Raw genomic sequence first — 26153 nt, forward strand, 5'->3', positions numbered from 1 at the left:
AGCTAAACAGAGTTTATATTTGACCCTAGAGACAATGGGGATACATTGGAGTTTATTGAGCAGAGAAGTGGCATGGTTAGACCAGCACTTCAGGAAAAAAAAAAATCACTCTGACAAATGCAGGTCAGTTCAACCATTCAGGAGAACAATTTGGAACTATGCCCCCAAACTTATTTAACTGCGAATAGCCTTTGACCCAACTATACCACTATTAGGCCTATAGCCCAGAGAGCAAAGAAAAAGGGAAAGAACCTCTATGTCCAAAAATATTTATAAGCAAATCTCTTTATGGTAATGCAAAAATTGGAAATGAAGAGAGTGTTATCTTATTATTGTGTCATAAGAAATTATGAAGTAAGTAATATCAGAGGAAACTGGGAAAACCTTTATGAACCGGTACAAAGCTAATTGAGCAAAACAACTTATATAGTGACAAAATGATGAAAAAAGCAACTTGAAAAGACTGTAGAAATCTGATCAATGCAATGAAAAACCACGACTCCAAAAAACTGAAGGTGAAACAAGAGAAATGATAGAAAGGTGCCAGAGAAGTGATAAACCTAAAATATAGACAGACATTAAAAAAACAAAAGAAACATGGCCAATGTGGGGATTTGTTTTTTGGGGTTTTTTTTTGCAGGGCAATTGGGGTTAAGTGACTTGCTCAGGGCCACGCAGCTAGTAAGTGTTGAGTGTCTGAGGCCGGATTTGAACTCAGGTACTCCTGAATCCAGGGCTGGTACTCTATCCACTGCACCATGTAGCTGCCCCAGGGATTTGTTTTGATGGATGATGCATATATGTAATTAGGATTTTATTTATTTTTTATTTTTTTAATTTGTTACTTGAGAAGGACAGATTTAAAATTCTGATAAATTTTTAAAGAAAAAAAATCAAGGGCAATTTTCCTCTTACATTAGGGATTAAAGATAGAGTGGGAGAGTGACTGAAGTTGTGTGCTTTGGTGTGCAACAACACCCTAATATAGGCACTCAGTTGCCACCAAACTAATCTGTGACAATAATCTATTAATTCTCCTTTTTCTATTTTGATCATGCCCCACTTCATACGACCGCTAGATTTTTCTCATGAACAGATTTGATCACGCCCCTTCTCTGCTTAAAATTCCCAAGTAGCTTCCTATGACCTACCACATAAACTTCAAACTCTGGGTTGGCATTTAGGCCTGGCCTCAATATGGTACCATCCTAATCCTACCTTTTTAGCCATCATCTTTTTTTTTTCATAGTCATATGTGAACTCAGGTCCTCCTGAATCCAGGGCCAGTGCTTTATCCACTGTGCTGCCCCCCTAGCCATCATCTAATCAAAACTTTTATTTCACATGAAGAAACAAGATCTTAAGAGGTTAAATGACTCACCCAAAGTCCCAAAGGTAACAAGCAGTAGAGCTGAGTGGAATTAAAACCAGGTCCTTTGGGTTCAGTGCTTTCTTTTACACTATAGTTTCTCACCTGTATGCTATGCGCCACCCAAATCAGGCTACTCACCAGTGCCCACAAAAGCTTCATATTACCTCAGTTTCACACTTTTGTTCATACTATTTCTTTTTATTTCTTTTTTTTTTTTTAGTGAGGCAATTGAGATTAAGTGACTTGCCCAGAGTCACATAGCTAGTGAGTGTTAAGTGTCTGAGGCCGGATCTGAACTCAGGTACTCCTAACTCCAGGGCCGGTGCTCTATCCACTGCGCCACCTAGCTGCCTGCTCATACTATTTCTTAAGCCTATAATGTCCACCCAATCCCCATCTCTGGTTGTTGAAACCAAACCCCACCTATGTGACCCAGCACTAATGCCTTCTCCCTGAAGTCTTCCCTGATCACATCAGTAATGATCCTTGCGTAAAGGTAACTCACAAACTACTTGGTATGCATTACCCACACATATATCATTTTGTTTGTGAGAATGTCATAGTCCCCTCTCATCAAACCTTGACTAGGAGATCCATAACGCCAAGACTGGCTTTACTTATGCTCCCTAATATGTAGCAGAGGGCAATTCAACTGCCATGTCATAGTAGCTTTGCCAATCACAGGATTTCAGGTTTGGAAGGGGCCTTGATGGCTATCGAGTCCAAATCATACTGGAAAAAGCCCAACCACAACCTACTTACCTGATGGTCTTCCAGCCTTTGCTTGAAGACCTCCAATGAGAGGGAACCTGCTCCCAATTAAATCCATTCTACTTTTGGTTCATTCTGTTAGTAAGGTTTTCATTACAGAAGTCTAAATTTGCCTCTAAATTCATCTATTGCTCCTGGTTCTGCCTTCTGGAGATAAGAAACAAATATCTAATCTCTCCTCCACATAACAGTCTGATAAATAACTGAAAACAACTATTACATTCCCTGGGAGTCTTCTCCAAGGTAAGCATTCCTAGCTCCTTCAACTAATCCTGACAAGGGCACTCTCTGGATAACCAATATCCTTCATAATCTGTAGTGCCCAGAACAGGACACAATACTCCAGATGTGGTATTCTGGAGCAGAGTACAGAGGAGCCCATCACCTCCTTACTACTGGAAGTTATGCCTCTCAATGCAACTCAACACCCCATCAACTCATGGCCGTCATGTCATTATGTTGCCTCATTTTTAGTGGATGTCAATTCAGAGATGTTTAGAAGACAAATTGCTAACCATGCATGCCATGCTCTATACTCATCCATTTATTTATTTATTTTTGTGAGGCAATAAAGGTTAAGTGACTTGCCCAGGGTCACACAGCTAGTAAGTGCCAAGTGTCTGAAACCAGATTTGAACTCAGGTCCTCCAGAATCCAGGGCCAGTGCTTTATCCACTGTGCCACCTAGCTGCCCCTACTTATTCATTTTTAAAAGTTAGACTATATTAACCCCTATTTAGTTTCATCTTCTTATACTTGGCCCAATATCCTAACCTAATTCTAATTAAAATATTTTTCATTTTCAGGTAGCATCTTGTATGTTAGCTACCCATTACAGCTTTGAATGCCATTAATGTATATCACAAAAACTGAGGGCCAAATGAAATAGCCATTCTTCTCTCTAAAAGCAATAAGCAGTATTGCAGCTGATGAAAAAGCTGGTAATTCAATTCATCTATGTTTAATAAATGATATAATTTTATTATGCTCTCCCCCTCTGCACAATTAATCTCTAGCATGGAATCTCTGATGAGTAATGAGGCATTCATTACACTTATGGAAATTCTCACCAGTGTGAATTATCTCATCTTTTTAGGTGTTCCCTCTAGCTTAATACTTTCCCAAACACATTATATTTAAAGGGTTTCTCGACAGTATGAATTTTCTTATGAGCAGCAAAGGTCTGCCTCAGCCTGAAAGCTTTCCCACATTCATTACATTCAAAGGGCTTCTCTCCAGTATGAGTTTTCTTGTGTGTATTAAGGTTTCCTTTTTGGCTGAATGCTTTTCCACATTCATTACATTCAAAAGGTTTCTCTCCAGTATGAATTCTCTTATGGGCATTAAGGCTTCCTTTACGACTGAATGCCTTCCCACATTGATTACATTTATAGGGTTTCTCTCCAGTATGCATTCGCTGATGTTGCAAGAGGTATGAACTATGCCTGAAGCTTTTCCCACATTCATTACATTCAAAGTGCTTCTCTATAGTATGAATTTTCTTATGCACGTTAAGGTAAGTACTGTTGATGAAGGTTTTCCCACATTCACTGCATGACCAAGGCTTTTCTCCAGTATGAATTATCATGTGTACCTTAAGACTTCTATTCTGGCTAAAGGCTTTTCCACATTCATTACATTTATAGGGCTTCTCTCCAGTATGAATTCTCTTATGTACATTAAAGCTTCCCTTCTGGCTGAAGGCTTTCCCACAATCAGGACATTTATAGGGTTTCTCTCTTGTATGAATTCTTTGATGTTGGCTTAGGTATTGATTACTGCTGAAGGATTTTCCACATTCATTGCACTCAAACGGTTTCTCTCCAGTATGAATGATCTTGTGTATATTAAGGTGAAAATTGTTGCTGAAGGTTTTTCCACATTCATTACATGAGCAGAGCTTTTCTCCACTATGAATTATCTTATGTGCATCAAGACTTCTCTTCTGGCTAAAGGCTTTCCCACAGTCATTGCATTTATATGGTTTCTCTCCAGTGTGAATCCTCTTATGCACATTTAGGCTTCCCTTCTGACTGAAAGTTTTTCCACATTCATTACATTTATAGGGCTTCTCTCCAGTATGAATTCTTTGATGTTGAGTTAGGTATTCGTTACTGCTGAAAGCTTTCCCACATTCATTACATTCAAATGGTTTCTTTCCTGCATGAATTAGCTTATGTCTTTTAAGGTTTCCTTTTTGGCTAAAGGCTTTCCCACATTCACTGCATGTATAAGGTCTCTCTCCAGTATGAATTCTTTGATGTACAGTAAGGCATGAATTAATACTGAAGGCTTTGCCACATTCATTACATTTATGTGGTTTTCCTCGAGTATGTATTCTATAGTAATGAATAAGGTTTGAATGGTAACTAAATGACTTTCTGCATTTATTATACTTACAAAATTTATTCCCTAAGATTATGTTGTGTTTAATTGGGTCTGATAACGGTTTGAAGCTCTTTCCAAGTATATCATATTTGTGAAGACATTTTACTAAAGGAACTCTCTGTGGAAGAATGAGGATTGCCCCCAGTGTATTATATTCTTGATCATTCAGCTTATTAAAAGTTTTTCTGTTTGTGATTGTCACTTGCCTGGACTCTTTCTCTTGATAACTTTTCTGTTCCTCTAACCTGATCTCACAATTCCAAGGTTCTCCCAACTTCACATTCCATGGACCATCCTTGGTGAGTTTCTTCTTAGATAACTTTTCTATAGAAATAAGCTGTTCTGGAATCGACTCTCTGGTTTCATACCTTGTCTGAAGAACAAGGGAATCTGAAAAAAAAAAGCATAAATATCCATAATTTTCTGTGCTAGGAAAAAGGAAACTTTTATACTAAGTTCTAGATCCTGTCTTCTCAATCAAAAAGAATAAAGAATTGTCTTACTACTAAAGTCAGGTGACTGCTGTTATTTCCCAAAAAAGACAAGAGTCTGAGGAATACCTATCCATTCTAGGTAGCAAGGAGAATGAAATTAACGCTTTTAAAAAAGAGGATCTTAGAAGCAAAAATAATGAAGAAAAAAGATCTGAAGAGACCTCTATCTGTGTCCAAAGGTTAGAGGAGGAAAGAATGTGAGCACAGAGAACAAAGGAAAGGACCACTAAATAACTGAAACTAAAGTATGGCATGGTTTCATAAAAAATGGAGAGTCCAGGGGCAGCTAGGTGGCACATTGGATAAAGCACTGGCCCTGGATTCAGGAGTACCTGAGGTCAAATCCGGCTTCAGACACTTAACACTTACTAGCTGTGTGACCCTGGGCAAGTCACTTAACCCCAAATTGCCTTACCATCCCCCCCCAAAAAAAATTGGGGAGTCCTAGGAGACTAAACTTTTCTAACAGCATTTGATACAGTCTGTAATGTTATACTTTAGATAAGACAGAGATAAAAGGTAGGAAATGGATTTAGAACCAGTTAATTACCAGACCCCGAAAAACATAATTAGCTTATATGTCAACTTAAAGCAGAGACTCTCAGAGAAATAAACCATTTAAATTTTTTTTATCAATGGCTTAGAGGAATACCCAGAAAGCATTTCTTCCTGTTAGTATTTGAGCATATTAGCATATGATATAAATCTGGAATGCATCATTTTATACAGGATGATCATATAAGAGGACAGTGTTTTTATATAAAAATACCTCATGAGATTAGAATACTGGACTTAAGGGGCAGCTAGGTGGCACAGTGGATAGAGCACTGGCCCTGGAGTCAGGAGTACCTGAGTTCAAATCCGGCCTCAGACATTTAACACTTACTAGCTGTGTGACTGGGCAAGTCACTTAACCCCAATTGCCTCACTAAAAAATTTTTTAAAAGAATAAAAAAAAAAGAATACTGGACTTAATCTAGTAAGATATTTATTAAGGGACAAATATAAAGTCCCTTGGGTTAAAAAAAAATTCATAAGAATAAGAGAGTGGAAGCTATAACTCCCTGAAAGAAGTTCACTGAAAAAAAAATGAAGGGAGTTGGGGGAAGAGCTCAAGTCAACAAGAGATTGTCAATCTTATGCTGCACTGAGAAGCTTGATATTTAAAACAAGGGAAGTAACAGTCCCATTACAACATCCACATAAGACCATCTTTGGAATAGTGTATTCCGTTCTGGAGACATTTTAGGAAGGACTTTGATATGCTGCAGAGCATACAGAGTAGGCCTCCGGGATGGTGAAGGGATTCGAGAGCATGTAGTAAGAGGTTAAAATGAAAAAGCTGCAGATGTTTAACCTAATGAAGAGAAGACAAAAGCTATCTTCAATATTTTAAGGGCTATTAGGTAGAAGAGAGATTAACACTAGACTTCTTTCTTCTGCCCTCTGGAAGGCTGTAGTACAATACACCTTTTCTCACATGTTGAAAGCTGGAAAGAGAATAAAGTAATGGATGAGTAAAGGGGAAAAAATGACCATGATACTACTTTGCGAGAAAAATCTGAAGACTTGAGGAGGCATCCAAGATGAGCAGAATTCATCCAGAGTATAGTCTGGAGAGGGAAAAGAATCCCAGAGCAATAGACCAGAAACAATGGGGATAAGTAAAAATGTCAGTAGGTAAGAAGGGATTGCAACCACATTAAGCCTTCAGGCAATGGTGGCCTGAAGTAGGGTAGCAGTCATGTGAATAGAGGGAAAGAGATCTGTCTCTTGGGAGAAATATTTCTCATGGGAGAAATAGTTGGTGTGGGGGTCCTTAGGAATTCCTCTTTAAAGAATCACACCCTCTCGTACACAAATCCAATTAGAATAAAATAATCTTTTATTTAGGCACTAGAGAAAGAAAACCAAGAGAGAAGTCCTTGGACTTTTCCCATGGGGAAATGGCAGGGCAGAGACTTGGTTCTCTGAGATACCTATCTTCTCGAGCAGGAGAAAGGCAAAAACTTTTATAGAGGATGGATGGTGGAGGGACAGATGGAGTGATCATCTGACTGTGGAAAGTTCCCTTTGAGGGTGGGGGAAGCTGGAATGAGGGGAGGTGGTCCTGACTTCTGGAGTTATCTGCCCCCTTGGTGCAAGTCTGGCAGCAGCCACACATAATTGGATTATGTCCCCAAGGGGTGGGAGAGACTGGCTTCTTTAGGTATGTCTGTGTCTGTCCTTTGGTTTAGCTTCTCTAGGAGAAGGTTCCCTGAGTTTCCCCAGAAAATTTCTGAGGTATCCCAGGCCCCTTACAGATACAAGAGACATTATGGAAGTAGAAGAAACAAGGCTTGGCAACTGGCTAAACGGTTGTGGGAAGAGTAAGAAAGAGGGGGGAGTAAAGAATAATACTGAGGTATGGGTGAATGAAAGGCTATTAGTGTCCCTGACATAAATAGAAATGTTCAGAGGAAGGAGAAAACAGTAAGTTTCGATTTGGACATGTTTAATTTGAGAAACTAATAGAACATCTAAGTGGAATATCTAGCAGGAAGTTTGTAATGGTGGATTAGAATTCAGGAGAGATATTAGGGCTAGATATATGGATTAGGACTAATCTGTAAATATAGGGAAACAACCCATAGAACTGAAGAGAGATACCTAAGAAAGAGAGTAGAGAGTAAGAGAAGAGAAGAATGGATATAGAATCTAGACTCTAGAGTGAATGAACTGTCTGAATAGAGGGATGAAGAGAGAGCCATGAAGTGACACCTAGAATCTATGAGAGTGAATCTGTGAGATGGAGAAAAGTAATCACTATTAGAGAGAAAAAGATAATCAAGATAGTGAAACAGCCAGGGGAGCAGAATATCATCAAATCTCCCTTGGGAGACTCAGAAGCAAGGTGGCCTCTGAATTTGAAGTGCCCTTAGAGGACAGCTAGTCCAACCCAAAGACCTGAATAAGAATACTCTCCACCAATCTGAAAAGTGGTCAGTGGACCTCTACTTAGAGCCCTCCACTGAATCCTGAAACCCATTGTCTCCTAAGGAAGCTCATTACACTCTAATTGCTGCAAAGTTTTTCCTTTTATCAAACCTAAAATTGTGTCTTTTATAGCATCCTCCTATTGCACCTAATTCTACCTCAGGGACCAAAAAAAGGCCTCTTTCAAGTGGTAGTCCTTCAAGCACAGAACAACAATACCCTCCCTAAATACCAGTTTGACATTCAAAACCTTTCATCGCCTTCCCCACCCCATCCCATTGGCCGCCTTCCTGGCTGCTCCTCACACATAATATACCATCTCCACCCTGGGAGCATTTTCACTGACGGTCCCCAAGGTCTGAAATTCTTTCCCTCCTCATCTCCACCTCCAGCTTTCTCTGTTTGTTTGAAGTCACACCTAAAACCCCAATTTCTCCAGGAGGTTTTTGCTGATTCCCTTTAATGCTAATGCCTGTTCTCTGTTTATTAAAGCCAATTTGTCCCGTATGTCTTTTGTTTGTACAGAGTTATCTGAATTATGACTATGAGCTCCTTGAGACTGTCTTTGGCCTCTCTTTGTATCCCTGGTTGTTGACTGAATGACTGCTTTTTATTCACTCACCTAAGTGAGGGCTTTTCAGGGCTTTTCCCCCTAACAGCCAGGGAGGTTCTCTTTTCTCCAAATGGGAGATCACATCTGGTTTGGAAACTGGAAGACCTGCTCGTGGGAAAATGGAAAAGGACAGAGGATAGAAAGACACCTCAGAATTCAATCTTAATTTCTTTCTCTTTAAAAAAAATAGAAAGCATTCCAAGAAGCCAGAGGGTGCTAACAAATGAACTGTGAAAAATATGTTTCATTTTGTATTCCCATCACACATAGGTGATGGCTTATAGGGTTTGGTCTGCACTCAAGAAAATTAGTTCCTTTTAATACCCACCCTGTTCAGAGGATGACAACCTTTCACATCTTCAAGTAGCTACTCTGAGATTTTATTAAAGATTCTTTGACCAAGATGATCAGACAATAGCCTCAGGAAACAGCACAACAAAACTGCTAACTTATAGTTATTCAAAACAAACCTTCCATCTGGGAAAAGACAAAACAAAAGCTGGGTCTCTTGGTGCTGAAGGATTTAGGCATCTCTTTCCATTACAGGTATTCATAAGAATGCCCCTGTACACCAAGCCAGAACTCCACCAAGTACTGGAATTACCTCACAGCCTTTGGGAAGACAGAATGCAAAGATATCCCAATGGACAGGTGACAACTCCTGGGGTAAAGGCTGTCCTTACCAAGGGAGACAAAGTTTTCATAGTTCTCCAACATAACATCTCTGTACATGTTCTTCTGAGCAGGATCCAACTGGCCCCACTCCTCTTGAGTGAAGTTCACAGCCACATCTTGAAAGGTCAAGGATTTCTGAAATGGAAAAAAAAATCCTATTCATCCAAGGAAAAGGATAAGGGGATGATCCGATCTGAATCTTTAATAATAGATTTAGACCTAGAAGGAAACTTAGAGGATACCTTATCCACCCCCTTCATTTTATACATGAGGAAACTGAGGTCCAGTGGGGTTCAGTGATTTGCCTAGGGTTACACCAGTTATAAATGGTGGAGTTAGACTAGGACATTTGTCCTGAACCTTAAAGGATAACAGCACGTTAATGGCCAAAATCAGAAAGACACATGGAACATCATAAGCAAAGGCAAGAAGGCAAAGCAGTGAGGGGCATTTACAAGTACTGGTGAGTTTGGTTTGGAAGGGGACAATGAAAAAAACTAAAATGGAAGGGTGATGCTCCCCTATACCACAACAAATACCAAATGTATACATTATCTAAATATAAAAAGATTATATCAAAAAATTAGAGGAAGATGGAAAGATATAATTGGACAACTAAGGCTAAAGGAAGAATGTTTAACTAAAATGGGATAGAGGTCATAAGAGATAAAATGGATGATTAAGATTATATAAAATTGAAATTTTTGCATTAACAAAAATAAATGCAGCTATCATTAGAAAAGAAGCAATGAGAGAAAATATCTGCAGCAAACATTTTTTATAATGGTCTAATAATTAATAGAGGTAGGGAACTGAAACAAAAATATAAGAACAAGAACTGTATATTCTCCAATAGATAAGTGGTCAAGGGATATACAACAGAAAGAGCACTGGCTCTGGAGTCAGGGACAGAGATTCAAAACTCCTCTGATGCTTTCTACCTATCTGACTATGAGCAAGTCATCTTTGATCATAAACATCAAGAAAGGCATAACACTAAGAGACATATGCTCAACAAGGTGTTTCTCACTGTTACAGGGGAAACCCAAAGAATGTGAGGTTTTCCAAAAAGATGAAATGCAAACTATCAACAACCATATGAAAAAGATTCAAATCATTCATAATAAAAGAAATCAAAATCTTAAATTCTTATGTTTTCATCTAACATCCACCAAATTGGCAAAGATGAGAGATGGAACTAGTCAAGATGGGAGGGACTCTGTGAAGGCAGTCACACTAAGATACAACTGTGTCCTGGTACAAAGCACAAAATATCTGTGAAAATCACCTTCATAAGTAATAAAGTCAGCTGTGATGAAGGCAGAAGGAAACAGGCAGTCTTTTACAAAAAGATTCTCCAAAAGACTCTGTATGTTTGCAGTCACACAACTGACTGAAAGGTGTAGAGAAGATTCCACTGTGCTTGTTGTTTGTTGACTTTAAAACAAAAGTTTTTTTAATTGGTAGATCACAATGCTTCCTTAAGGGCTCTTGTCCAAATTAGGTGTACCCACTACGGTGAGCTTCTTTTTTTTTTTTTTTTAATTTTAGTGAGGCAATTGGGGTTAAGTGACTTGCCCAGGGTCACACAGCTAGTAAGTGTTAAGTGTCTGAGGTCGGATTTGAACTCAGGTACTCCTGACTCCAGGGCCGGAGCTCTATCCACTGCTCCACCTAGCTGCCCCCGGTGAGCTTCTTAAAGTAGTTCAATGACAAGAAGTCCATAGGACAGGCAGGCACAAATGGGCTGCAAACTGTATCATTAGAAGGAACATCCATTGTTGTAGTCACAGATCCATTTGAAAATTTAAAGATTCCTTTACAAGGAAGTATCTCCCACACATGTTTTAAAATCATTAAAGACTCCATGGAAGACAGGACGGTAGCTTCTCTAATGATCTCCTCATTAAGAATGTTAATAAAAGTAAGGCATATGGGGGCGGCTAGGTGGTGCAGTGGATAAAGCACCGACCCTGGATTCAGGAGTACCTGAGTTCAAATCCGGCCTCAGACACTTACTAGCTGTGTGACCCTGGGCAAGTCACTTAACCCCCATAGCCCCACAAAAAAAAAAAAAAAAAGTAAGGCATAAAACAAACGTGCTCCTCCAAGGTGTTTGCCACAAAGAGGGATTCACTACAGATTGTCCTCCAGATGCTCCTGGTTTGTGGATGGCAATGAGCTAACTGCATCCAGTCTTAGAACATACAAGTTCCTAAATGAGACCCTCAATCACTCAAAAGAATTCAGAAAGGGAAAACCAAGTGGATAAAGAATATCTAGCCAGACTAGGATATTTAGTTCCATTTGTACATACACCTTGGACAGGCACTGAAGAGTAACAATAAAGTGGTGGCTGATTTGCATACCAGTACAATGAGTTAAATGTCATTTGGGAAACCTCATAGAACTTAAATAACAACCAAACCCCATTTTCTTTCAACATTAATCCTCTTCCAGTGATGCTACGTAGCTGCATGTGTTAGAATAATGCAATCTCTAAAGAATGCAAGTTGCAGGACAGCCATAGGGAAATAGAAAACAACAACGTGGTGAAGGTAAGTATAACACCAATAGGAGAAGCGGCATAAAGGAGACCAGAAAAGAAGGTGGGACAATCATGTGGCAAAACACAAGGGCTAATTCATGGAAGGGCCAGGTATTACATCTAAATGGAAGGGCACCAGAACTGTGAGCAAACCCCCCAGCAGAAGACTTATACGAGGAAATGGAGAAGAGTTAAAAAGGATGAAGAAGTTGATACACTCTGATATGCTTGGAGGAGTGTAGCACAAAAACTGGTAAGACTGCAAATCAATCACTCCTCGATACTGAAACACAGAAGAAATCATCTCTCACTTTTAGCATAAGAATATCGCTTCACTTTTTTCCAGCATTTGTTTTTGTTTTGGTATTTCTAGACATACACTCACGTTTTTATATATACCTTCTAAGACTAGAAGTTGCAGAGAAGGTGCCAACATGCATTGGCAGAGGTAGTTCCCTTTAAGAGTGGAATCAAGGGGCAGCTAGGTGGCGCAGTGGATAGAGCACTGGCCCTGGAGTCAGGAGTACCTGGGTTCAAATCCGGCCTCAGACATTTGACACTTACTAGCTGTGTGACCCTGGGCAAGTCACTTAACCCCAACTGCCTAAAAAAAAAAAAAAATCAAGAGCCTATTAAAAAAAAAAAGTGGAATCACAAGTACAGTGCTTATCTCTGTCCTATTTAAAATCAAATCAAAAAGCTTTCAATTGAAAAAGAAGGGAGATCAATGCCTACACAACTCCCCTACAATACAGAAGACTAGCAGGAGGTGGAAGGCATCGTGGCTTCCAGTCTGAGGTGTTCTCACCTAAGGAGGCTGCCTCTGAGGGAGGGCATGGTAGCAGGGGAAGGCATGGAGGAGTCCAGATGCATCTTTCATCTGTGCCAATCCAAGACACCCTTCATCTCCTGCCCCCAGCCCAATCTCCCCACTGGGATGTGGAGAACATCCTATTCAATGAGGAGAAACCCTCCCTAGGACCTCAGGCCTCCCCTCTCCTGCTGCACCTGTCCTTTGAGGGAAGAGGAAGAGTTAAGTTAGTGGTGAACAGGACTTCTTTCTTCTTCTGTGCAGATTCAACCTCCATTTCCAGCAGGGTAATGAAGTGGGTTCTCCAATCTGACCATCCAACCATGTGCCCCCCTCCCCCATCTCATACTGCATTTGCCTCTAGCCCAAGATCCAGTTTCTTATAGGAAAATTAGGGGTGATTTTACACTTCTGTAGATTATCATCCAAACCACCCAATTCTTCATTCTTGTTTACATTCTCACTACAAAGCTTCATCCTAACCCCACCTGGTCCTGGAATACCTATACCATAGGTAACAGATTTTCCTTCATCTTAGATTTTTTCCCTTTCCCATGCCTTCCATCTACTGGATCCTGCTGAAAGCTGGTTTCCCCTGACAACACAGCCTCCCTGTATATCCCTTCTAGGTTTCACTGAACCTCCCTCCACTCAATCTCCTCAGTTCACTGGTCGAGGCTGGGAGTTGGAATACTCCTTGCTCTCCATTGCAACTTCCAGGTTCTCCTCCTATCTCCATCACTCAGTAACTGTTCCTCCTTTAGAGTTCATATAATTTCTATCTATCACACAGTCAAAATCCTGGTAGCTATTGCCTACAGACCCCCCAGGTCATGCCCTTCCCTTCCTCAATGAGGTAGAACAATGGCTCGTGATTTTTCTCTCCTCTCCACCAGTTTCCTTCATGCTAGAAGACTTCGACATGCATATCTGAATCTCCCTCAAACACCCTGACCTTTAACTTCTTCCACCTATTCACTTCCCATGAATTACTCCTCCTCAGTCACACACAAAGATGGTCATATCCTTGCTCTTGCCATCACCCACAAATGTACCACCTCTAAGTTCAAAAATTCTGAAATCCTTTTATCTAACCATCATCTATTAGCTTTTTACTTCTTCCTCTGCCTTCTTATTTTAAAATCCAACTCTTTGGGGACAGCTAGGTGGCGCAGTGGATAAAGCACCGGCCCTGAATTCAGGAGGACCTGAGTTCAAATCTGGTTTCAAACACTTGACATTTACTAGCAGTGTGACCCTGGGCAAGTCACTTAACCCTCATTGCCCCGCAAAAAAAAAAAAAAAAAAGAAAAAAAAAAGAAAATCCAACTCATCATCTGCACCATGACCTCCAATCCCTTGAACCTTCATTTTCTCCCAGATCATCTGCCCTGCACTAAACATACTCTCCTCTTTTCCCCATCTTGACCCTTTTTCTCCACTGGCAATGTATGGCTGTGAGAGCTGGACTATAAGGAAAGCTGAGTGCTGTAGAACTGATGCTTTTCAAGTGTGATGCTGGAGAAGACTTTTGAGAGTCCCTTGGACAGCAAGGAGGTAAAATCAGTCACTACTTAAAGAAATTAATACAGGCTCTTCATTGGAAGGGCTAATAATGAAGCTGAAATTTAAATACTTAGGCCAACTAATAAGAAGATGAGACTTACTTGAAAAAAGACACCCTGATGCTGGGAAAGATTGAAGGCAAAAGGAGAAGAGGATGACAGAGGAAGAGATGGATAAATGGTATCATAGAAACAATGCACACAAACCTAGAGAGATTGAGAGATAGTGGAGGATAGAAGGGCCTGGCATGCTGTGGCTCATGGGGTCATGAAGAGTCAGCACAATAATGAACCAATTCAACTCTTCCTCTCTAGTTCTTAGCCCCCTTATCATATCATCAATTACACCAAGCCAAGCCACAGCCATGGATCACTCCCATCATTTGTCACCTTCACTCTTCTACATGTGCTGCTGAATGAAGTTGGAAAGAATCACTCACTCATTCTGACTGGGTTCACTACAACTTTGTTACACAACCTCATTGGGTCTTCACTGCTGCTAGGAAATCCTACTCTACCTCTCTCATCTGCTCACTATCGCACTCTCCAGAGTAGCTCTTTCAAACCTTTTCATCCCCTCTCAAAACTCCCATTGCTCCCCCTCTCAGCTGAGAATACTGCCTCATATTTTACTGTGAACTCCCACTTCTCCCCTCTTCCTCATCTCCTTGCCTTCTATTACTCTCTGCTCCTTCACCTCTGTTTCTTTTCTTTTCTTTTTTTTTTAGTGAGGCAATTGGGGTTAAGTGATTTGCCTAGGGTCACACAGCTACTAAGTATTAAGTGTCTGAGGCCAGATTTGAACTCAGGTACTCCTGACTCCAGGGTCGGTGCTCTAACCTCTGTTTCACATAATAAGGTGGCCTTATTCCTTACCAAGCCTAACCCCTTTACCTGTTCAAGTGATCCCATTCCATTCCATCTCTTCCAATAGACTGCCCTACTCTTTCACTTATCTTCACTCTTTCCTTCTCTATTGCCTCTTTCCCTACCATGTACAAACATGTCTCATGTCTCCCCCATTAAGAAAAAAAACCTCACTTGATCCTTCCACCCCTGCTATCATCCCATATGTGTGTATGTGTGTGTGTGTGTGTGTGTATCTCCCTTTTGTAGCTAAACTCCTTGAACAGGCCATGTACAATACATGCCTCCACTGCATCTCCTCACTCTTGTTAACCTCTTAGCATATGGCTTCTGACCTTTTCATTCTACCCACATTGCTCCTTCCAAAGTTACTAATGACCTTAGTTGACAAACCCAAAGGCCTTTCCTCAATCCTCATTCTCCTTGACGTCTCTGCAGCCTTTAACACTGTTGATCACTTTCTCCTCTTTGATACTCTCTTCTCTCTAGGTTTTCAGGACACCCCTCTCTCCTAGTCTTCTTCCCATCTATCTGTGGATTTTGCTGTTCCAGGAATTGTCCTATGGAGTTATTTGGAGATTTTTTTGAGCGATCATGTTGTGAGTTCGAGAGCTCACTGCCTTTCCTCCCTTCTTCCCATCTATCTGAACCCTCCTCAGTCTCCTGTGCTGGATCCTGCTCCAGATCACACCCTCTAACCATAGGGGTCCCGCAGGGTTTTGTCCTGGACCCTCTTCTCTTCTCCCTCTGTACCACTCGATGATTTCATCATCCTTTATCAGCCAAGTGGTGGAGTGAACAGCACTGGACCTGCAGTCAAGAAGACCTGGCTGTAAATCCTACCTCAGTTTCCAGCTGTGTGACTCTGGACTAGTCATTTAGACCCCCTCAGCCTCAGTTCCCTCATCAATAAAGTGAGAATAATGATATATATATCTAAATAATATCTAATATTTTCCGAGGTTATTTTAAGGATTAAATAAGATAACATTTGTTATGCAGTTTGTACACCTTAAAGCACTCTATAAAATGCTAGACATGGAAGCAATCTGGAGCAGTGTTTGGGCATTGAACTTGGAGTCAGCAAGACCAAAGGTCAAATCCTGCCTCCGATTTTCTTGCTCCGTGATCCTGGGCCAATCACCTAAGTTCTCTGTGCCTCAGTTTCCTCAGCACTCCAAGTTTCCTTCTAGCTCTAAATCTATGATCTATGATTTGGGGAGAGATTTCAAAAGGCTGAAAGAAATGCTCGGTAGGATCCCATGAACTAAAATTCTACAGAAGAAGTCAGACTAAGAAAGATGGGAAGCTCTCAAGAAAGATATTTTAGAGACTCAAAGAGAAACAATTCCGAGAATGATATTTTACAGACACAGAGAAATAATTCCAAGGAAAAAAGGGGCAGATGTATAAAAAGTGATGAGAAAGAGCGAACCTGAGAAGCAAATTAGGGTGGATGTTTAGCAAGGAAAGAAGACTGAGGGAGGACACCATGATACCCATCAATGATGGCTTAGAAAAAAGAGAAAACGCAAGAAATGAAGTATGTTTCTTGGACCAGAGGATGAGATGCTGCTCGACTGAATCATTTAAAAGGTCCCCCAAATGAAAATAGACTAGATCTGTTTTATTGTACTTTTGAAGAAGCACTGCAGTGACAGGCAACAACATTCAATGACTTAACTTTACCCAAGATAACATCCAACATTCTCAAAATGGCATTTGAGGACTTCCCAAATCTGACCCTGCCCTAATTATCTTTTTTTTGGGGGGGGGGGGAGGGCGATAAAGGTAAAGTAACTTACCCAGGGTCACACAGCTAGTAAGTATCAAGTGTCTGAGGCTGGATTTGAACTCAGGTCCTCCTAAATCCAAGGCCAGTGCTTTATCCACTGCACCACCTAGCTTCCCCCTGTCCTAATTATCTTTACCACTCCTAACATTAACTTATCTATTACAACTGGGCCATTTTCCTCATCTCTCCCCAGAGATGCTGGTCCCTGGTTCTACACCTTGACTCCAGTTGCTCCTTCTCCTTATAATGTCCTCTTTAACTCTCTAATTACCTTACTCATACTACAACCCCAGGTCTAATTCTATGTTTCAGGAAGTCTATCCTGTTCACTCCTTTCTCTGAATTCATGACATTTTTTTCCTATACCATTCTTTTTGGCACTTCCTATCAACTACCTAAAAATCTACTTCTATCATTATCTAACTTTTTTGTCAATAGCAATATAAATTATAATTATTTTTGGTGTGTTTCTCCCACTAGGAATTAAGTTTTATATTTCTTTTCTTTGCAGCTCTTCCCTGAGTTCTCAAAATATAGTGGTTGAGTGAATGAATGGAAGTTTGACAGAGAGGTCAGATGAAAGATATGTGGCGTATGGGGAACATTCCCTAGAGTCCAGAGTCTAGTGGAAAGAGAACTGGACCATGTGTCAGGAGACCCAGGTTCTATTAAAGGTTCTACCACACTTCTCTGGGCCTTATTGTATCAAATCAGGGGGTTGGACTGCATGAGTCTAGCAGTAATGATCTATAGACTCCAGGAACATCATCTATAAGAAGAGAAAATAGCTGATATTTACGACCCTGAATGAGACTTTGTTGAGCTTAGAAAATGGAGGGGGGGAAAAGGGAAAGAAATATGTCTATACCTTGAAAAATGAGATGGCATTTCAAGAGTGAGAGGAAAGCCTAACTCACCTCAGACCTGGCTGTCAGGAACCCAGAAGTCATTCCCTCCTCCTCCTCCTCGGTTCTCCTTTCTTGGGGAAGGCCAGAGTCTTGAGATGTCAGAACTAAGGGAGGAGAAAAGTCATGAGGGAGACCAATCCTGCCTTACAGCTCTGAAACTCACCTGGATGGAAATACCTTCACACAAGCCCTATGTAAATCTCATGGTCCTAACAGAGAGAAGTCACAGTTAACCCAGAAGCAGGTCCATCTTTTTCTGAACTCAGAGGAAGGGGTCATAGATCCTCCTTTCTAAAATCCTGACTTTATTAGAACAGGCTTTGAGGCACTGACTCCTGGTAGGGGCATTACAATACATACTGAATTCACAGTATTTCCCTTTTTGTGTTGTTTGATGAGCATGAAACTCAAGCTCTCTGTGCCTCAGTCACCCCTTAATTTAATGGGAAAAGTTTCCATTCTTCCTCATGGTTTCTAAGATAAATGAGGAATCAGTTTGCTGATTTTGTTTTTTTAAGAAAACCCTCTGACTTGACAAGAAAGACAAAAATGGCCAATAGAGATTTGAAGACCAAGATAAGAAGGAAGACAAAATGAAAGCATAAAACTAACATAATGATTTCACAAAGCATAGAGGAACTCTGCCAAGTTACTGAAATAAGTCAAATGGGTTTGCTAAGCCACTTCATTATCTCTGAGAAATCTTAGATAATGGGAAAGGTGCCACAGGACTGGAGAAAATACTGTTCAGATTTTTTTTTTTTAAAGAAAGAATGCTATTAGCAAACTCTACCTTGGATTCCTGGCACAATTCTAGAATTCAAGAGATGGTCTGTGAACACTTAAAAAAGTGGTGATAAGAAAGAGCCAGCATGGCCTCATCACAAATAAGGCATGCCAGACTCAGTAAGAATATACCTCAGGACGAAGAGCTGCAGGCCAAATGACAGTACTGTTAAATGGAAATTACTTGAATGGCAATACCTACTGGGTCTTAACAGCAACCTAGGGTGTCTCAGGAAACTGCTGTGGGATTGGTCCATTGGCCTATGCTATTTAATATCTTGTTAATGACTTAAAGGTCCATATGGCATGCCCATGAAAGTTTCATATGACACAAAGCTGGGAGGAATAGCTAACACAGTGGACAACAGAGTTGAGATCCAAATAATCCCCGAGAGGCTAGAATACTGAACTGACTCTAATAAAATGAATACAGTTCAAAAAAATCCCCACAAGTGCAAGTGGGGAAAGTGTGGCAGGAAATCAATTTGCCTGAAAAATATTTGGGGATTCTAGTAATATGGTGGTCAGAAAAGCTAATTCATTCTTAAACTCCATTAGAAGCACACTACACAGAAAGACGGATGATGGTGATATTGTCTTGGCCAGATGATTTTTAGTGCATTGTCTTCAGTTCTGGGTAGTACCTTCCAGGATATTGGATAGATCGTCTTGAGAGAAGGATAGCCTGTGTTCTTGCTCTTGTATATGGTGCCATATATGGCCTCTGACTTCTTCTCAAAGTCTGAAATTTTCCAAGGGTGACATGACGGGCCTCAGGATCATGCCATACAATGATCAATTCAAGGAAATGGGCTCATTTAGTTTAGAGAAGAAAAGACTTAGGGGTGATATGAAGGAGAGAAATTAGACACGTTCTGCTTGGCCCCAGGCACAAAACTACAGACAATGGATAAAAGCTGCAAAGCAGATTTGTAGGTAGATCTACAGAAAAATGAACAACGAGCAAACAAGCTGCTTTATGAGGTAAAGGGCTCTGGATCATTGGTGATCTTCAATGGGAGGCTGATGTCCTAAGAGGAATTGTTATACACACGGAGTTGACTAAATGACCTCTGGGGCCTCTTCTGGCACAAAGAAGCTTAACTCTTCCTCCCAGATGGGAGGTTGTGTCAGAGTAACCTGGTTGTGTTTCAGAGTTAACAGACTGCTGATCAGGTGGATACTAGACAATGGATACTTATATTAGAGCAAGGCTTCTGATAAAGTCTCACGATGTATCTTTCAGGACAATTTGAAGACTTCCGTGGGTCTAGTCAGGTAGATTCAGAACTGGTTGAAACACTAGACCCAAAATGTGTTGTTTGATTAATGATCATTGTCAAATCTAGTGTGGGAGGTAGTTATTAAAATTCCCCAGGCAGTTATTTTTCCCCATTTCATTCAACAACGTTTTCGATGCATTCAGTAAGTGTGTAAATTGGCATGCTTATGACATCTGTGGAAGACATGAAGCTGGGCAAGATATAGTGGAAAGGAAAATCACCAGCGAACTCCAAAAGACCTTGGCAACTCTAGAACATCCACTCTAAAGTACACAAGTCAAAACAGAACAACAATTCATGAGCAAATAACATAATGGTTTTAATAGACTTTTTTTTTGGTTTTTGGGTTTGGGGTTTTTGTTTTTGTTTTTTTTTTGTGAGGCAATTGGGGTTAAGTGACTTGCCCAGGGTCACACAGCTAGTAAGTGTTAAGTGTCTGAGGCTGGATTTGAACCTGACTCCAGGGCTGGTGCTCTATCTACTGCACCACCTAGCTGCCCCTTAATAGACTTTTTTTTTTGGTTTTTGAGTGAGGCAGTTGGGGTTAAGTGACTTGCCCAGGGTCACACAGCTAGTAAATGTCAAGTGTCTGAAGCCAGATTTGAACTCAGGTCCTCCTGGCTCCAGGGCTGGTGCTCTATCCACTGTGCCACCTAGCTGCCCCCCCTTAATAGACTTTTAAAGATACATTATGCTATAACAGACAAAAAAAGGTATCATTTTCACTTCTGTAATTTGGGAGATCCAGTTTTTGTTTTCTCTTGGTTTGGTTTTGCAGTAAAAATTACTTCCCCCAAAATATAACCTTTTCTAGAGCAAAGAAAAAGCACTACATTCCCATACTGGGTAGTGCTGCCTGCCCAATCTAGTCTACCCAGTCTAGGATAGTGGCAGCCAGGGACCTGGGTCAGCTCAGAGCCCAGAAAACATCAGCAGAACTGGGCCAGATAAGTCTGTGTGTGTGTTTTGGGGCAGGGGGGTATAAAAAAGTTAGGCGTAGCAGCATGTTTGTGTTTCACCTAGACCACTCCCTCACATACCCTCCCCAAAGGTATCTGTTCCCTGCTCCCACTCTCCCACAGTGGGCAGGTCCCCCTCCCTTTTTCCCACCCCCCAAATTCCTGCACTTCTCACCTCTCTCCTCAAGCATGAGGTCCAAGTCCTCCATAGTTAACCCCTCCTCCTTGCTGCTTTCCTGGATGGTCTTTCTTACTTTTCCCAAGTCTTGGCTTCCCAGCCACTATGGAGGGATTAATCTAGCTCCAACAGCAGCAGCTTCTCATTAGAATCTGCAACAAAGCTAAGGTAAAAAGTCATAGGGCAAGCAGGCTTCCTCCTAAGATGTTTCTTGCTCCCCAACATTATCAACAACCTCACCTTTCTAAAGAGTTGGCACTGATACCCCAAATCAGGCTCCAGTAGATTTTACCGGAAGCTAGTGAAGCCACAGATGAGACTGAGTAACCAGGGAGGAGCCCAGCACCTTCAGTCATCCATTCCAACCGAGGGCCCAGGACAGATGACCGGACAACCTGGGGCTGACAAATGGGCACGTGAATTTGATTCAACATTTATTCAATGAATATGTAAGGTAATAGGGTTCAGGACCTGGGGTAGGCATAAGAGTCTGTAACCTAGGGCCAGGGTTAGCGAACAGCCTCAGTCGGTAATCAACACACACACACACACACACACACACACACACACACTTACTTTTTTGATACTTCAAAGATCCATGATTGTATTGTTCGTTTGATATTTCTTCCCTCAAGCAGATCCTCACTTCTTTGTAACCTGACAGAAGGGATTAAGTTCAGAGAGGCTCATCCCCATTTTGGGAATCAGGTGATGCAAATTTAAAATAAATGTTTGTTGACTGATGCAGACCACAAACATATAGTGTATAGGTCTTGATTAGTGTGAATAATGGAATGACCACCCTGATGTGGTCACATTATTAACATTTGTACTGCATATTTCCATATCTGATACTCTTTAGTCACACTACAGGGGACCTGGCTGTCTACACCTAGATGTGGGCAAAGCCCTTTGAACATTTTGACCTTCACAAGAAAGACAACCTCTCACATTTCAATAGTGCTTTGTGGTTTACCAAGTGCTCACAACCTTGCAAGGTGTGTATTGTATTCCCTCTTTCAGCAGAGAAGGGAAGTGACCTGGAGATGTGGGAACTTTGGCTCAGAGAGAAGTGAAAGGGTTTCTGTCATAGGAAAAACTGGAAAATGGTGAGAAATGGCTGACAAGCTGAGGGGTAAGAATGTAACGAGATGTTATTTCACTGTAAGAAATGGTAAATCCAAAGAATTTGGGGAAACTTGAGAAAACTCATATGAACTGATGAAGAATAAGATAGATGGTTTGCACACTGACCACAATAAGGTAAAGGGAAACAAACACTGAATGATGTCAGAATTCTAGTCAATGGACCAAAGCTATGTTCAGTCATGATTGTAGAGAGACAAAGGACTGATATGGAGAATGAGACACATGGTGGTGGACACGGCTAATAGGGGAATTTATTTTGCTTCACTTTGCTTATTTGTTACAAGGTATTTTCTTTTCCCCAAAAAGGTGGGTTATAAGAGCAAGAAGAAATCGATGCTTGATCGTTAAAAAATAAAATCTAAGTTGGCTAGTGAAAAATAAATCTATGAAAGGAATTTAGGAAGTTGGGAAGGAAGGAAGGAAGAAGGGAAGAAAGAAAGAAAGAAAGAAAGAAAGAAAGAAAGAAAGAAAGAAAGAAAGAAAGAAAGAAAGAAAGAAAGAAAGAAAGAAAGAAAGAAAGAAGGAACTCTAATCCATGCAGTGACTGATCTTTACTCCAGAGGACTAAAGTGAACCATAGTTCCCTCTCTCCCTCCTCTTGGAAGAGTCAGACAACTACAGAGGCAGAACGAGGGAGGTTCTGCCAGACCTCACAAGCCTGTTAGTTTACTCTGCCAACTATACTACTCTGTTACAAGAAAAGTTTTTATTAGGAGGCAGAGCAATTTTTAAAAAATGACATCACTGTGAAAAAAAGTATTAACAAAATATTTGTCTGTTTATTTTTTTGTTTGGTTGGTTTTTGGTGGGGCAATGAGTGTTAAGTGACTTGCCCAGGGTCACACAGCTAGTAAGTGTTAAGTGTCTGAGGTCAAATTCGAACTCAGATCCTCCTGAATCCAGGGCCAGTTCATTATCCACTGCACCACCTAGCTGCCCCCAGTCTGTTTATTTTAAAAAGAAGGGAAGTTAATAGTGGGCAGCATGGTGCAGTAGAAGAGCACAGGCCTAAGGATCAAAGGTCCTGCGTTCCAGTTCTACCCTTGATTCTCACTACTTCCAATCTTGCACAAGGCACTTTATCTCCCTAGGTCTGTCTCCTTATCTGTAAAGAGAAAGGGCTGAAGCAGATGGCCTCTGAGGTCACCCTTTCACTCTAAATTTATGAGCCTGTGATTCTGAACCCAGGTCTTTCCTGCCTCTTCCATTTTGCTACAATCCCCAAGGCACTCATGGGAGTCCCTGCCATCCTAGAGGACCTGAAAGGCAATAAAAGGAAGAAGGGAAGGGAATGAACATAGTATCCTCCACCTGGCTCCATTCCAGGAACTGCTCCCATCCTGTTTTCGACATTTGAACTGTCCCTCCACCAGACACCTTTGCTCCCTCACTTCCTCTGTCCCTCTTCCAAACACCTCCACTCCCTCACCTCCTAAATTTGCCCCATCTCACTCATTAGATGAGGTCACCTGATCTGTGACAAGATCATCACCTCTGATGCTTTGTACACCTGGGTGACTTTCACCTCTTGGAATCCCTGATTTCCTAGACTTAGCTCAAGTGCCACTATATACACAAAGCCTTCCATGATCTCTCTTCCAACAGTCAAGGTATCTCTCAAAACTACTTTGTATTCATGTTGTTTCCTCCCATTAGAATGTAAACTCCTTGAGGCCAGAGACTCTCACTTTTGTCTTTATGTTTAGCACAATACCACATGCACAGTGAGCACTTAACATGCTTGTTGACTTGGGCAAGTTCCCGCACCCCCACATCTCATCAGTTTCCTCAAATGTAAAATGGGAGGGTCCTTCCATAAGATCATAAGATCTTATGATCCAAAATCTTCCCTCTCATATTTTCCGTCCCAAAGTACTGATTGCATACATGACATTCTCTCCCCTCCCTCGGACACCCAGTCAGACAGCTCCTTGAAGGAGCAGCTATTTTTCTTCTTTGTAAATAAGGTATGTGCCTTGTATAGACCTAAAAAAAAGAGGTGTTGCCTCCCCTGAATGTAAGCTCCTTCAGGACCCGCAGGGGCAATTTCATTTTTATCTCTGCATTCCCAGCACTTACCACAACCTGGCACACAGTAATGACTTAATGAATGCTTATTGGTGGACTGCTCCAGTATCTCACACACAGATCCCCAATCCTCTCACTCCCCACGCTGATTCCCCAGATCCAGGCTCACCCATTAGCTGGGACCTGACCTACCCCGTACTCTGCCAATCTCTAGGTCAAGTACCTGGACTTTCCTCAGAGGCAGCTAGGTGAGGCATCGGTTACTGTCGGGAAGACCTGAGCTTGAATCCTGCTTAGACACTTCTACCTCAGTAACCTTGGACAACTCACTTAATTTCTCTAAGGTCCCTTTTATCGCTCAGTCTCTGACCCCGGGAGTCCCTCCCCAGCTCTCAGTCTCTGAGCCTGGGAGCCCCTCCCCAGCTCTCAGTCTCTGACCCCGGGAGCCCCTGCCCAGCTCTCAGTCTCTGACCCCGGGAGCCCCTCCCCAGCTCTCAGTCTCTGACCCCGGGAGCCCCTCCCCAGCTCTCAGTCTCTGACCCCGGGAGCCCCTCCCCAGCTGCAGGCTGGATGTGGAGTGGGCCCACAAGCTGTTCCCCCTTTGCCTTCTGTTTACAAAGGTGCTAGTTTTCCAATAGCACTAAAGAGATTCCTCTCCCTTAACGAGCCTCGGCCCCTGTTCTAGTGGGTGCTCTAGAACAAAGCTTCTTAGACTGTGGGTCAGGACCCCCTATGGGGGTCGTGAAAAATCTGCCTGTCCTGTGTCCCTGGTTTATATACCTGTGTACCCGGGGTCGTGAACATTTTCTCAGGTGCAAACGGGGCGCAAGCGGGAAGTCTTAGGAAGTCCTGCTCTAGAACAAGGGGGTTAGCCCCCGGGGGGTCTACACTGGGCTCTCTGCGGGCACTAAACAGGGCTGGGGTCCGCTCACCTCGGCATCTGGGGTTGGCTGAGAACAGACCTCAGGGATCACCTGGTCCATCAGACAGATGAACAAACTGAGCCCCGCCCACGTTACGTGCCTGACTCCGGGTTTCCCTCCTGCCTCCACATCCGGGCTCTTTCCACCTTAGAGCCCTGGGTCCTCCGCCCCGCCGGGGGTGGGGGCCCCCCGCTATGCCCCGACATCCCTCTGTAAGCTTCAGAGTTCCCAAGAGCCCAGCCCCCTGGTCACACTCCACCTTCACTCACCAGCCGCTTGAGGAAAGGGAGGTGCGCCTGCGCAAGCGGACTCCAGCGCTTAAACCTCCGCGAGCCTAGGGCCAGCCCAAAGTAGAAAGTATACCTACCATGCGCTGTAGGACTCATTCTGAGAGTCTGGTCCGGAGCCTGGAAGCACGGCCCGCGCATTTCTGGGAAATGTAGTCCGGGGCTGCTTCTGCGCCAGCGTACCGTGTATACTTCAAGGATTGGCTCCTTATTATGCTGTCTCCACTCGGACCCCTACTCCATTACCCTCAATTACGTGTTATCTCGTCAAATTGTGACTTCTCTCCCACAATGCAGACTGGAACCCCTCCGAGTCTGCCCAAAAGTTTGCCCCAAGGTGGGTTCATCCAAAATGCTGGAAAATTATTTGTTCCATTGAATCAAATACTTTTTCATAATGAACAAACAAGCACAATGAGATCTTATATTCTCCACTCTTTAGATTAATTGTGCAATGCTAAAATTAAGGTCCATTGTCAAATATTCGTTGCCACAGCCTCCTTATCCCCTAATACCCTCATCAAATACATCCTCTATTCACATAGCTTACTTTCAAAAAAACTTTGTATAGCTAAGGAGTAGACATATGATATGACTGGCATCTCACCTTTTTTTTTTTCAGTAAACCTTATATAAACAAACCAAGATTTTTTTTTTCAAACTCTGGAACTTTCCCTTCCTTCTGATATTTTGTAAATTGGTCGTCTCTATATACGTGCTTCAATCTGGATTTCTCCATCTTTGTTCTCATCATTTCTATCTCCTCAGTAAGCACAT

The 26153-nt window shown here is 41.8% G+C and overlaps 1 protein-coding gene across 11 annotated transcripts; it reads right to left on the reverse strand.

The window, feature by feature from the left end:
• Positions 1-719: 719 nt before the first annotated feature.
• On the reverse strand, positions 720-25481 carry LOC122743252 (zinc finger protein 883-like). Of its 11 annotated transcripts, XM_043988066.1 has the most exons (8): positions 25099-25316; positions 21566-21646; positions 21230-21390; positions 20987-21152; positions 17793-17887; positions 9298-9424; positions 8624-8719; positions 720-4921 (listed from the first exon to the last, which is right to left on the reverse strand). In XM_043988066.1, the coding sequence occupies exons 4-8, from the start codon at positions 21018-21020 to the stop codon at positions 3249-3251; spliced, it is 2025 nt and encodes a 674-aa protein (XP_043844001.1). In that variant the 5' UTR covers positions 21021-21152; positions 21230-21390; positions 21566-21646; positions 25099-25316; the 3' UTR covers positions 720-3248. The 11 variants fall into 11 exon arrangements, with proteins under 11 accessions (XP_043844001.1, XP_043844000.1, XP_043843998.1 ...); XM_043988065.1 differs by lacking the exon at positions 25099-25316 and adding an exon at positions 25457-25481 and having other exon boundaries at positions 20987-21390; XM_043988063.1 differs by lacking the exons at positions 21230-21390; positions 25099-25316 and adding an exon at positions 25359-25462.
• Positions 25482-26153: the final 672 nt, after the last annotated feature.

This window comes from Dromiciops gliroides, chromosome 2 (genome assembly GCF_019393635.1).
Source record: "Dromiciops gliroides isolate mDroGli1 chromosome 2, mDroGli1.pri, whole genome shotgun sequence".
NCBI classification, from domain to species: domain Eukaryota; kingdom Metazoa; phylum Chordata; class Mammalia; order Microbiotheria; family Microbiotheriidae; genus Dromiciops; species Dromiciops gliroides.